This window comes from Microcaecilia unicolor, chromosome 9 (assembly GCF_901765095.1).
Source record: "Microcaecilia unicolor chromosome 9, aMicUni1.1, whole genome shotgun sequence".
Classification (NCBI taxonomy): domain Eukaryota; kingdom Metazoa; phylum Chordata; class Amphibia; order Gymnophiona; family Siphonopidae; genus Microcaecilia; species Microcaecilia unicolor.
Window position 1 is genome coordinate 42,321,247 of NC_044039.1, and position 12,508 is coordinate 42,333,754.

The 12,508-nt window shown below is 41.5% G+C and overlaps 2 protein-coding genes across 2 annotated transcripts in view; one reads left to right on the top strand and one right to left on the bottom strand.

The window, feature by feature from the left end:
- The window catches only part of CACNA2D4 (calcium voltage-gated channel auxiliary subunit alpha2delta 4), a 531,111-nt gene that overhangs the window by 314,035 nt on the left and 204,568 nt on the right, over nucleotides 1-12,508 (top strand).
- LRTM2 (leucine rich repeats and transmembrane domains 2) overlaps nucleotides 3,718-12,508 on the bottom strand; it is a 72,484-nt gene continuing 63,693 nt past the window's right edge. Inside the window, exons 5-6 of the mRNA XM_030213957.1 lie at nucleotides 6,308-6,769; nucleotides 3,718-3,760 (exon numbers count right to left, since the gene is read on the bottom strand). Coding sequence (XP_030069817.1) covers nucleotides 6,318-6,769 — 452 coding nt within the window. The 3' untranslated portion in view covers nucleotides 3,718-3,760; nucleotides 6,308-6,317. The remainder of the gene's footprint in view (nucleotides 3,761-6,307; nucleotides 6,770-12,508) is intronic.

The following is a 12,508-nucleotide window of genomic DNA, read 5'->3' on the forward strand; positions in this document are numbered from 1 at the left end:
TTTGCCAGTGAACACCTGGATGATGCCGAGAGTGATTGGGAGAAGGTGCTGTGGTCAGATGAGACAAAAATTGAGCTCTTTGGCATGAACTCAACTCGCCGTGTTTGGAGGAAGAGAAATGCTGCCTATGACCCAAAGAACACCGTCCCCACTGTCAAGCATGGAGGTGGAAATGTTATGTTTTGGGGGTGTTTCTCTGCTAAGGGCACAGGACTACTTCACCGCATCAATGGGAGAATGGATGGGGCCATGTACCGTACAATTCTGAGTGACAACCTCCTTCCCTCCGCCAGGGCCTTAAAAATGGGTCGTGGCTGGGTCTTCCAGCACGACAATGACCCAAAACATACAGCCAAGGCAACAAAGGAGTGGCTCAGGAAGAAGCACATTAGGGTCATGGAGTGGCCTAGCCAGTCACCAGACCTTAATCCCATTGAAAACTTATGGAGGGAGCTGAAGCTGCGAGTTGCCAAGCGACAGCCCAGAACTCTTAATGATTTAGAGATGATCTGCAAAGAGGAGTGGACCAAAATTCCTCCTGACATGTGTGCAAACCTCATCATCAACTACAGAAGACGTCTGACCGCTGTGCTTGCCAACAAGGGTTTTGCCACCAAGTATTAGGTCTTGTTTGCCAGAGGGATTAAATACTTATTTCCCTCTGCAGAATGCAAATAAATTCATATACTTTCCACAATGTGATTTTCCGGATTTAATTTGTGATGTGCTATCTCTCACTGTTACCAATAACCTACCCTTCAATTATGGGCTGCTCATGTCTTTGTCAGTGGGCAAACTTACAAAATCAGCAAGGGATCAAATACTTATTTCCCCCACTGTACCTATTTTATTTCTGTTTTTAAAAGCAGCATAGACTGCCATTATAAAATAGCCGCTCACAGTTCTCCCCAGTAGCATGCAAATTCCAACACAAAAATCTCCTGGATTCTATATAGCGTGCTTAGAGATCTGTGCTGAAATCCAAGCATATTCTGTAACAACATAAATAACTTAATTGGCTTATCAAGTCAATCAGCGTTGTTAAGAGCCCTTAACAAGCAATAATGAGTACTAATTGGCAATGATTGGAATTCATACGCACAACTCCTTAAGCATATTGTGTAACGTACTGTGCCTATATTTTAATGTGTACAGGCAAAAAGGGACGTGGGTGGGGAAATTGGCTTTTCTTAGGCATTTCAAAATTTATGAGCATTGTTATAGAATATGGCCCTCTGCACCTAAATCTACACTCTGGGATTTACGCCGTGTTTTCATTGGTGTAAATGGAGGCACGTAGTTTTAGGCACTACGATATCAGCTAAGTGTATTCTATATACTGCGCCTAAATCTAGGCACTGCTTATAGAATATGCTTAGCAGAAACTTTTCTGCACAGATTTTCTAGTCGCCATGTATTGAATGTGTCCCAATGTGTGTACTCCATGTTTGTTCTTCTTGTGTCTTCATACACTTCACACATACATTGTAACTTCACCCCCAGAATACCTACATAGTTTGCCTAAATGATTGTGCAGTTTATAAAGGTTTTATGGAGCTATCCCCCACTACGAGAAATTCAGCTGCGCAAAAGTATTGACAAACAAACCTAAATAGCTTAAGATGATTTTGTTCATCTTCTTTTCTATTTAAAAATGTCAGGGTCAATTTCTAGCCAGTGTGATCACTGACTTAGGTTCAGGTTCAGTTTATCTGATATGCCACAAAATTTTCAAAAAGAAATCTAAGCGGTTTACAAGATAAAACTGGATGGGGGGTACATAAGTATTGCCATACTGGGAAAGACCAAAGGTCCATCTAGCCCAGCAGCCTGTTTCCAACAGTGGCCAATCCAGGTCACAGATACCCGGCAAGATCCCAAAAATGTACAAAACATTTTATACTGCTTATCCCAGAAATAGTGGATTTTCCCCAAGTCCATTTAATAACGGTCTATGGACTTTTCCTTTAGGAAGCCGTCCAAACCTTTTTTAAACTCCACTAAGCTAACCGCCTTTACCACATTCTCTGGCAACGAAGTCCAGAGTTTAATTACACATTGAGTGAAGAAAAATGTTCTCCGATTCGTTTTAAATTTACTACATTGTAGCTTCATCACATGCCCCCTAGTCCTAGTATTTTTGGAAAGCGTGAACAGACGCTTCGCATCTACCCGTTCAACTTCTAAGGAAGACATGCATATGAAACAAAAAGCTAATGGGCCAGGAAAGAGTTACAGTGCAAACAAAAGTAAGTAACTGGGAAGGAAAACACAGGAAGGTAGCATGATTGACTGATTCCAAGACTAGTGAGCAATGGGTGAGCTGAAAAAGAGATCAGATATTAGCAGAGCCAGTAAGAAATGCCAGAGAGAAATAATAGGTTTTAAGCACTGTGCCATCACTTAACCATCCATATGTTCAGCACCACTATCTGTACGGTTTCAGCACCAAATATATCTATTGGCCAGTGACTGAGCTGGTGCTGTCTATCTAGTTTAGGTGTGCTATTTAGATAAACTTCCCATTAAAGGCTGAAAATTGATGCGAAATAATTTTTAGGGCTGCCTCTGTCCATAAATCCTGCCCCATCCACATTTATAGGGGTATTTTAACAATTTAAACAACCTGATACTGTCCCTAATAAGTTTTTTTTAAATGTACCTATAAGCAAATTATGCATTTGCCGGCAACCAACAGATAGATAATTTGCTTTGAATAGCAGCCTGATGATTCTAAGCATATCAAATATATGTGATAGTAATTTTCCATATAATTTTCACAGTGTTTTCTTTTGACAGCCTCTATTTGCATCTTTACAAATTATGACTTTCCCTATGTTACAGCCTGACTAAAGAAACCCAAAAGAGGGTTTAAACCATAGCCTTGGTGCCTCTGGTGCAAGCATTGCAGTATTGTACTTTTTTTCAGAAAATGGGCACAGACCTCACCATCCACAACCCCTGCTCAGTGTGAACAAACCAGGGGTTCCACCGGAGTTCTGGTTCAAGCGCACACAAGTTTGAGATCACAGAGAACCCCTAAATTTTCAAGTGAACATCTCCTGATCAAAATGTGTTCTCAGAAGGTGACACCTCTGTCTCTCCCTTTTAATCCCAAGCAGACTGGCCCAAGAATGATTTGTAGATCTCATGCATGTCACCCGCCATCACTCGACCTTTGCGCTGGCCATTCTGTAATATATTTTGATTTTGCACAGCAATGAAGTCTTTTGTATCTTTTAGGTCCTGATATCCATCTAATTCCCCATGAAAACTTTGAAATAAAGTGAGAAAAAAATTCAATGAAACAAAGCACAGGCCTTGCAATGAAATTTGTAGAGGAGATGAACCTACCTACACTCCCTTAAATGCGCACACACACACATACACACCTTTTCAGTTTGCGCCATGTTCTCATGGTTTACATTGATCTTTACCATCTAAATAAATATAGATCTATAAATATAGTCTGTCTCAAAAGTGCTATGTAGAGTTCAGTTCAAGTATGGTTTCACAGTCTGGTGTGGTACCGTAGGCAGTTCTTTTAACAGAGTGGGCATCCATCCTGATCAGTACAGGATAGTAGGTAAAGTTCAATTATAGGATTTTAATGAACAACCCATAATGGTTCTGTTTTGCCCAATAGGACAACTTGTGAGTACAATGTCCATAGCTCTCGGTGCAAAAAAAAAAAAAACTCCTTAGAGTTCAAGTGTTCCAAAATGCCCAGACAGTCGGAATGCAGCAGTGGTAATTAGGCCTGGTGAAGAAACAGAGTTAACATCAGCAGATAAGTTCAAGTTGTACTCTTTATTAGACTAGCTTAAAATGTTGCTCAAAATTTCACTTGAAAGAAAAATAATGTAGTAGCTGAAGGGTTGAGAGTAGGACTGACACTGAGGTTAGCTTCTTCACTGATCATCGGCCTTCAAAGCCCCCTATCGACAAAACATCTGATTTGTATAATATATGCAAAGACTAGTTCAGTAGTTGCTGAATGAACAAACTTTGGAGATCTGGATTTAATATGTTTTAATTTTGTTCACTTAAAGCATTAATTGTAATGCATTTGTTGTCCTTCTGTAGGCCAAGATTAAGTAGTGCCTTAATGTTTTAGAGTCAACTCTATTACTAGCATAAGACCTGGTTAACCCCCCCCCCCCCCCACCCCCAAAGGAATAGACTACAAGAAAAATCTTAGTAAATGAGGTCCTAAATGAGGCCAATGAAATGGATTATGGTAATTGGTGGGGGGGGGGGGGGGGGGGGAACAGTAGATATAAGGCAGTTGGTCAACTCAGGGTTTCAGATTCAAAACCTCTCTGGGTCTTCTTGCTCCATGTGACATACTATACCTTTTGATCTCAGATTCTCAAATTGTACTGAACTATTTCCTTACATCAGTAGCGCCTCATGACAATTCTTCACCCCAGTCTAAGAGATCGTGTAGCTCTGCTGCCTTATGAGATAGGAAAGAAGTGACCAAATAAATCAGATGATCTCTGTATGGAACCATGGACAAGGATAATCTGAATAAATGGTGCCACTGCACCAGTCACTTAACTAGTATAGGATTACAAAGCTAATGTCCATCTAGCTTTCTCTGTGGAAATTTAGCACTGAGGACTATGAGTACAAGAATGATTCTGATATCTTGTCTGTGTCATGATTTGCTTCTGCAGCAACCTTAGCTGCTGCTTTGCTTCATTAAGATGGGTAAAATTAGCAGTGCAGTTTGTAGAGGTGGTGAGTAGGTGGAGAAGGTATGAGAGGGTGATGGGCACGTCAGTAGCAACTGCAGCTGAATACACATGGGCTTATTTCTTGGTCTGGTGGTACCATGACCCAGATTCTTAAGGGTGGCATTTGTAATAGCAGAAGATATCTAAGGGACACTGACTGACTGATTGTGATTTGTTGTGGGCATAGGACAATTCTATAACAAGTCACTTACATTTACTCACCAGCTATGTGCCTAAAGGTACACTCACCTGTGAAAATGTCATTTGGGTGCCTAAGTGGTATTCTACAAATAGGCACTCAAATGGCATAGCGTATATTTATAAGGAGGGTGCTCATATAGGTGGGCCATAAGTAAGGCAAGTTGCGTAAATGGGGACACCAAAATGCATACTAAAATTGGGTGCCCAAGTTTCCATATAGAATAGGCTCTTACTCTGTGTTACTGGGGTGCCAGTCGTAGAATTGCCCCCATAGGGCCAGATTCTATATATGGCACCTGAAAACTCCATGCGGAATAAATTTCCACTAAAGCATATTCTGCAAGCAGCGCTTATATTTAGGCACTGTATATAGAATATGCTTAGTTGATATCACAGTGCTTAAAACTGCACGCATTCATTTGCACCAAGGGAAAAGTGGCATAAATGCCAGCACGCAGATTTAGGCGCACAGGGGCATATTCTATAACAGTGCGTGGAAATTTTGGATTCCCACGAAACGCCCATTTCCCCACCCATACCCATGCCCCTTTTTGGCTATGCACATTAGAATTTAGGTGCAGTGTGTTACAGAAAACACTTATCGAGTTGTGCGCGTAAATTCTAATTATTGCCAAATAGTGCTTATTATTGCTCGTTAAGACCTGTTATCAATCCTGATTGTTAAGTCAATTAAGTTATTCACGTTGTTATAGAATATGCCTGGATTTTGGCATGGAACACTAGGCTTGATATATAGAATCCAGGGAATAATGCTTAACTTACTGCTGGAGCATTTTTTTCTTATTAGGAGGCCCTTTTACTAAGCCACGTAGGTGCCTACGCGTACACAATGCATGCCAATTCGGAACTACCGCATGGCGGGCAGTAATCGGCATTGTGCGCGTGCTGACGATTACCGCCCGGTTAATGCGTGAGACCTTACCCCTAAGTGAATGGGGTGATGGTAAGGTCTCGGGCCCAAAATGGACGTGCGCCAGTTTTCATTTTGCTGCATGTCCATTTTCAGCCCCAAAAAAGGCCTTTTTTGCAGGTGCGCTGAAAAATGGACTTGCGCGCATCCAATACACACGTCTAGAACAGCGCAGCCCATTTTTCGGCATACCTTAGTAAAAGGACCCCTCGGAGAACTAGTGGAGCATAAAGTGACTTTAGACTCTGTTGTGAAGCTGAAGTGCAAGAGGGGAACAAAAGGTCAAGTTCTCTAATAATTGTTAGTAAAAATGAAAAGAGTTGAGAAATGAGGTGCATCTAGATGGAAAAAGACTGAAGAAAGTTCCATGAAGTTTCACATTTTATAATGACCTATTTTGTTTTATATAGAAATGTGTTTTTTTCTGTATTACCAAAAGAGTTTCATGCCACTGATGAAATTTGCTTCTGTTCCTCATGTTCCCCTTCTGTATCGCCCATTAATGGCTGTCTCCTCTTCAGCTCCCGGTGATACTTTGCCATCAGAGAGGCATAGATGCATCCGTAAGCAGCCGCCACTACCATCATAATGCACACTATGCCACACACCACCCCAGCTATAATCACCGTGCCAATGGCTCGTCGGACGCTCACAGGACGGTATCTCTGTTTCTGGGAACATTCTGTGCTTGATTCTGGTTCAGGTTCTGCTTTGGGTTCAGAAAGTGGTGGCATTCTACCTTTAGTGCACGGTGTGCCTGCTTGATCTGCCGAAGATGAGATGTTTTCATCTTCTACTTGCGAGCAGTAGTTAAACATTTCCATAGGGACCATCCGCATATCCTTTCCTCGCAGCTCTTTGGGAAGTGTACATTCCAACCCATCAATCTTTCCTCCTGTGCAAACAGATTTTAAACAAAGGGGGGAAAATATGAATGACATGCAGTGCCTACATATTATAATGCCTCTGAATAAGAATATTATAACGCTTCTGTATCGCTCCATGGTGTGGCCACACCTTGAGTATTGTGTGCAGTTCTAGTGGCTGGATCTTGAAAAAGATATAGCAGAATTAGAAAAGGTTCAAAGAAGGGCAACCAAAATGATTAAGGGGATGGAACTCCTCTCATATTAGGAAAGGCTTAAGAGATTAGGACTCTTCAGGTTGGAAGAGACAGCTAAGGAGGGATATGATAGAGGTCTACAAAATACTTAGTAGTGTAGAATGGATAAACATAAATCAATTTTGTACTCTTTCAAAAAGTACAAAGACTAGGGACACTCAAGGAAGTTATATGCTACTACTTTTAAAACGAACAGGAGGAAATATTTTTTTCACTTAACGAATAGTTAAGCTCTGGAACTTGTTGCCAGAGGATGTGGTATCTATCAGCAGTTAGTATATATGGGTTTTAAAAAAAGGTTTGGACAAGTTCCTGGAGGAAAAGTGCTATTGAGATAGACATGAGGAAAGCCACTGCTTGTGCCTGGGATCAGTAGCATGAATCTTGCTACTGTTTGGAATGCTATTTAGGTACTTGTGACCTGGAATGGCCACTGTTGGAAGCAGGATACTCGGCTAGATGGACCATTGGTCTGACCCAGTATGGCTATTCTTATGTTCTTATCTCAAATTTTAGGCAGAGCGCAGGTAATGATGTCAACATTATTTTTCTCATGCTGTCTCTCTGTTTTCTTTCCTCTTGTGCAAATTCCTTTTTTACTCGCTCCTGCACAAATATAAGCATTTAGAAGTAAATTTTAGGTGCCTTTTGTACAGTAAATAGGGGTGTTTCATGTCATTTCCCATGTTGTTTATGTGAAAGTTCATTTTGTTTGGGCGTTTTCAAGCATTTTTTTGTTAAGCGAGCAATATTAAGAGTTTGTGTGCCATCTTTGTGAAAAGCGTGCACTCTTCTGAAAGAGTGGACACTATTAAGGACAAATGAAAACAACATTTCATGTTCTTTTCGTCTTGTTTTCATTTCTCAATGACATGAAACAACATGGGTTATGCTGTTTTGACATGTCGTGTGTCATCTCAAACAAGTGCACATCCCTAGTAAATAGTAGCTCCTGGCTTCTTAAATTGTCTGTGCGGGCTATCAGCACATACCGCTAAACTGAATGCCGTCTATTTTGGGGACATTCCGGGGATTGGAGTCGGTACTTAGCACTTAACCATCTAAAGGGGTCTTTTACAAAGGCATGCTAGTGTTCTAATGATTAGCACACTCCAAATTCTACAGACTCCCATAGGAATATATGAGCATCTCTAGCGTTTAGTGCGTGCTTATTTTTAGCATGCGCTAAAAATGTTAGCATACCGTTGTAAAAGGGGCCCTAAGTTAATAGGTAAAATTGAACCTCAGAAAACATAGTCCTATCTTTTAGGCGGTGTCACTTAGGCAGTTAAATTCTGAATAATATACTTAACCGCGTAAGAGAGAACCAGCAGCATAAACCTGGATTTTCAATGCCAGTGGCCAGGCGTGGACCGGCTTTGAATATCTGGGGATAACACTGGAGGCAGCTAAAAAATGCTCAACACTCTACCCCAGCATTTTTAGAAAAGGCATTATTTATACATACGAATAGAATGCATGGATGTAAACAGGGAAAAGAGGTGTCATATAAGAGGTCCTTCCAAGTATACATTTTTTTTTTTAATTTAGATTAGTAGCTTAAGGTGAGTTACATTCAGGTGCACTGGATGTTTCCCTGTTGAGCTCACAATCTAAGTTGGTACTTGAGGCAATGGAGGGTTAAGTGACTTGCCCAAGATCATAGGGAGCAGCAGTGGGATTTCAACTGGTCACCTCTGGATGTCAAGCCTGGTGCTCTAACCACTAGGCCACTCCTCCACTCCATGTATGGTGTTTTAGATTTCCCCACTGGCATTTACACCTGCTTCAGGTCACGAATAACACCAATGAAGTATGTTTTTCAGACTTGGGCCTTGAAGAACGGTGATTTGTTCACCACCATCTCTAGGATCAAGACTCTTGGACAGCTATTCCCAACCCAGTCCTCGGGGCACACTTAGTCCCATCAGATTGTCAAAACATCCAGGATGAATATGCATGAGATAGATTTGCTTGCACTGCCTCAATTACATGCAAATCTAACTCATGAGTATTCATTGTGGATATCCTGAAAACCTGATTGGATTAGGGGTGCCCTGAGGACTAGGTTGGGAATGGCTGCTCTCTGAGGGAGGTACCGTGTTACTGGCTTTTTAATTTAATTTCATTTGGCATTTATAACCTTTTTACCGACAAGTTCTAGCTAACATTAATTAGTAATAACTTATAGTGGAACTGTTCATGCATATTTATAAAACACATGTAAATGATAAATAGTAGTAGTAGTAGATGGTGGCATATATATGTGTATGTGTATATATATATATATTTATATATATATAATTTTTTTTTTTGCTGCATATATGTCTATATGCCACCACTTATATTAATGTAGTCTGGAAGTAATGTCTCCAAATGGGTTTGTTTTGCACATACTCTGCTGGATTCTATATATGGTGCATGTAGGTGCATGCATGTAATCTACATGCACATCTTAACTGGTTAATGCACCACGTGGAGGGGCATTTTCGAAAGAAACGTCTATGTTTGAATTTGGACAGCTTTGTAAAATGTCCAAATCCTGGGGCGGGAAAAGCATATTTTTTAAAAAAGATGGACATCCATCTTTTGTTTCGAAAATACCAAGTATGTCCTGTGATTTGGATGTCTTTGTGATTTGGATGTCCTTGTTTTTGGTCCATTTTTGAAAACAAAAAAATGTCCAAATCACAAAGATGTCCAAAACAGAGCAGGAGTGGCTTAATGGTTAGTGCAGCGGGCCTTGATCCTGGCAACATGGGCTCAGTTCCCACTGCTGCTCCTTGAGACTTTGGGCAAGTCAAATACAGAAAGGGCATTTTTGGATATGACATCTAAGTCTGAATTTCAACATTTTTTGTAAAATGTCCAAAATCAGAACAGGAAAGGTAATTTTCTACAAAAAAAAAGTCTATCTTTTCCTTTTCAAAGTGCTGTTTGGAAAAATGTTTTGTGATTTGGGGGAGTAAAAGGAGGTGATCCCCGCGTCCCTCCAGTGCTCATCTGGTCATTTGGGGCACCGCTTATGTGGAATAGAGGAGTAGCAGTCAGTGCAGCAGACCTTGATCCTGGGGAAGTAGGTTTAAATTCCCACTGCAGCTGTTCATTATAAAAACAGGTCTAGCTCAAAACATCAAAGTTTTAGTCTTGGACATCTTTGTTTTGTTCCATTATCGCTGAAAGACGTCCATGTCTTAGGAACGCCCAAGTCCCGCCTTGAACACACCCTTGGCCACACCCCCTTGAGATTTGGACATCCTTCTGACGGACTGCAGTTGGAGACGTCCAAAATCGGGTTTCGATTATACCGAGATGGACGTCCATCTCTTTCGAAAATGAGCCTGATAGTGTTGTAAATTGGCCAATAACGACCAATTGTCAACACTAATAGGACCTAATTGGATTTTACATGCACGCTTTGCTAGCGTATTTTGTAAAGCGGTATGTGTAAATTCCAACATGCACAGTCAAAAAGGGGGCGTGGTCATGGGTGGCCTGTGGGTGTGCAGGGCCTATCAATTGCATCTACATGTGTGTAGATGTAGGGGCGGACATTGACACCAGCTTTTCACTGGCATAAATGGATGCACCTAAATTTAGATGTATCTACCCGGCCCAGGTGTATTCTATATACCATGGCTGAATGAAGGCATGTCTTATAGAATACGCCTAGGTGTCTCTATCAGATGCATCTAGATTCTAGGTGCCATATACAGATTCTAGCCCACTGTGATAGTAATGAACCTCACTCCAAAGCCACGATATGTGGAATATGATCTCTGTCTCAAATGTATTGCTAACACTCACGGTAGTACTTCCATTGTGCAAAAGAGAGCTTCCTTCTTGAGTTGATAAGATATAACCTGTATGGGCAACCTATCCAGGTGTGCTTGGAAATTCTGTTTATCAAGCCTGTGGCACCTAGTACAATGGGAAACATTTCTGTATCTTTCTACCACATTTTCTTTTTTGAAATGGCCTTTTTTTGTTTTTTTGTTTCTGTAAGGTGCCATTTCAACATGTATCTTTGGTGGTGCCATACATTTTTTATATAAGGCTTAGCGCTCTTTGGGCCCTGTTTACTAAGGCACTTTAGAGTTTTTAACGTGCCTACAATTAGCGCATGCGCTAATCATGTTGGCGCCTATAGGGATATTGTAGGTGCATATATGGTTAACGCACATTAAAGATGCTAACAATCGTATTACGTGGCTTAGTAAACAGATACAAAATCATCCTTATCATATATCTAATGAACTTCTTTAATGTTATCTGGGGGTTCCCTTTATCTTCCTGTGCCACAACTTACCCAAATGTTACTAAAAGCTGCAAAAATAAAATAATAAGAGAACTTTTTTTCACATATTTTTTCCGAGTAACCGAGTTACCTGAGTAAAATCAGGGGATGAAAGCTGTCTTCCCCTTTTGCAGGGATTTTTACCATATCTTTCAGCTCAAGGTCTTTTTAAGTAGTAGCTCCATATACGGTGAAGGAGTGGTTATGGGGGCTGGGATAGTCGACTCATGGGTATTTCACTTTGAAATCTCCCTGCTTGATTTGTCTTTTGCATGAGTTGCAAAGTCCACCAGAGCTAAAGTAGCTGCTGTGCCAGCTGAGCCCAAATTTTGCAAATTGCCCTCTTTAACATTATTAATATTGTTCCATTGCTCCCATCCTGATTAGAAACTTTCAGACATTCTGAGCACTACATGTGTGTCATCATGCCGTCTTCTGCAAATATACATATTTCTAAATTACAAGTGGCAACCCACAAAAATCAAAGAGGGGATCTCTGCACAGTCTTCTGTCCCTTCTTGGGCCTCAGGAAGGAAATATCCAGATCTGCAGAGGCATACCAAGGGCGGGGCGGTGGGGGCAATCCGCCCTGGGTGCACACTGCAAGGGGGTGCAGGGAGCAGCTGCGCATGGCTATCACCTCCGCCAGTTCCCTGCTCCCTCTGACATTACTTCCTGTTCAAGGGCAGGAAACCGGCGGAACCAACAGCTGCGAGCCTGTTCCCTGCACCCCTAGGAGGAAAGAGCGATGCACTTGAGGGGGGGGTGATGTGCCGGGGGGGCACGCAGTGGCGATCCACCCTGGGTGGCAGCCAACCTAGGAACACCACTGCAGACCTGTGCCAATTCCTGTGTTCTCCTGAGGCCCAGGGACGGACTCCATGGCCCTGTTCTTACTGCTCCTCTCTGCTTCTAGGACCTGGGTGCAGGAGGTGATTAACAAGCAATTATTGGCACAAATTAGATTTAATTGGAATTTGTACACAGGATCGGCACCTAAATTTTACACGCGAGTGAAAAAAGGGAGCACGGAAATTGGAGGGTTTTGGGCATTTATGCACGTTGCTATAGAATAAGGGGGGGATATGTGTCTAATTTAGGCACATGCATGTGTACCAATTTCAGTTGTACAAATGGCTTCACCTAAAGTTAGGCACGGTTCCCGGGCTTAAGCGCTATTCTGTAAACCACGCCTAGCTTTAAAACTGACTTAT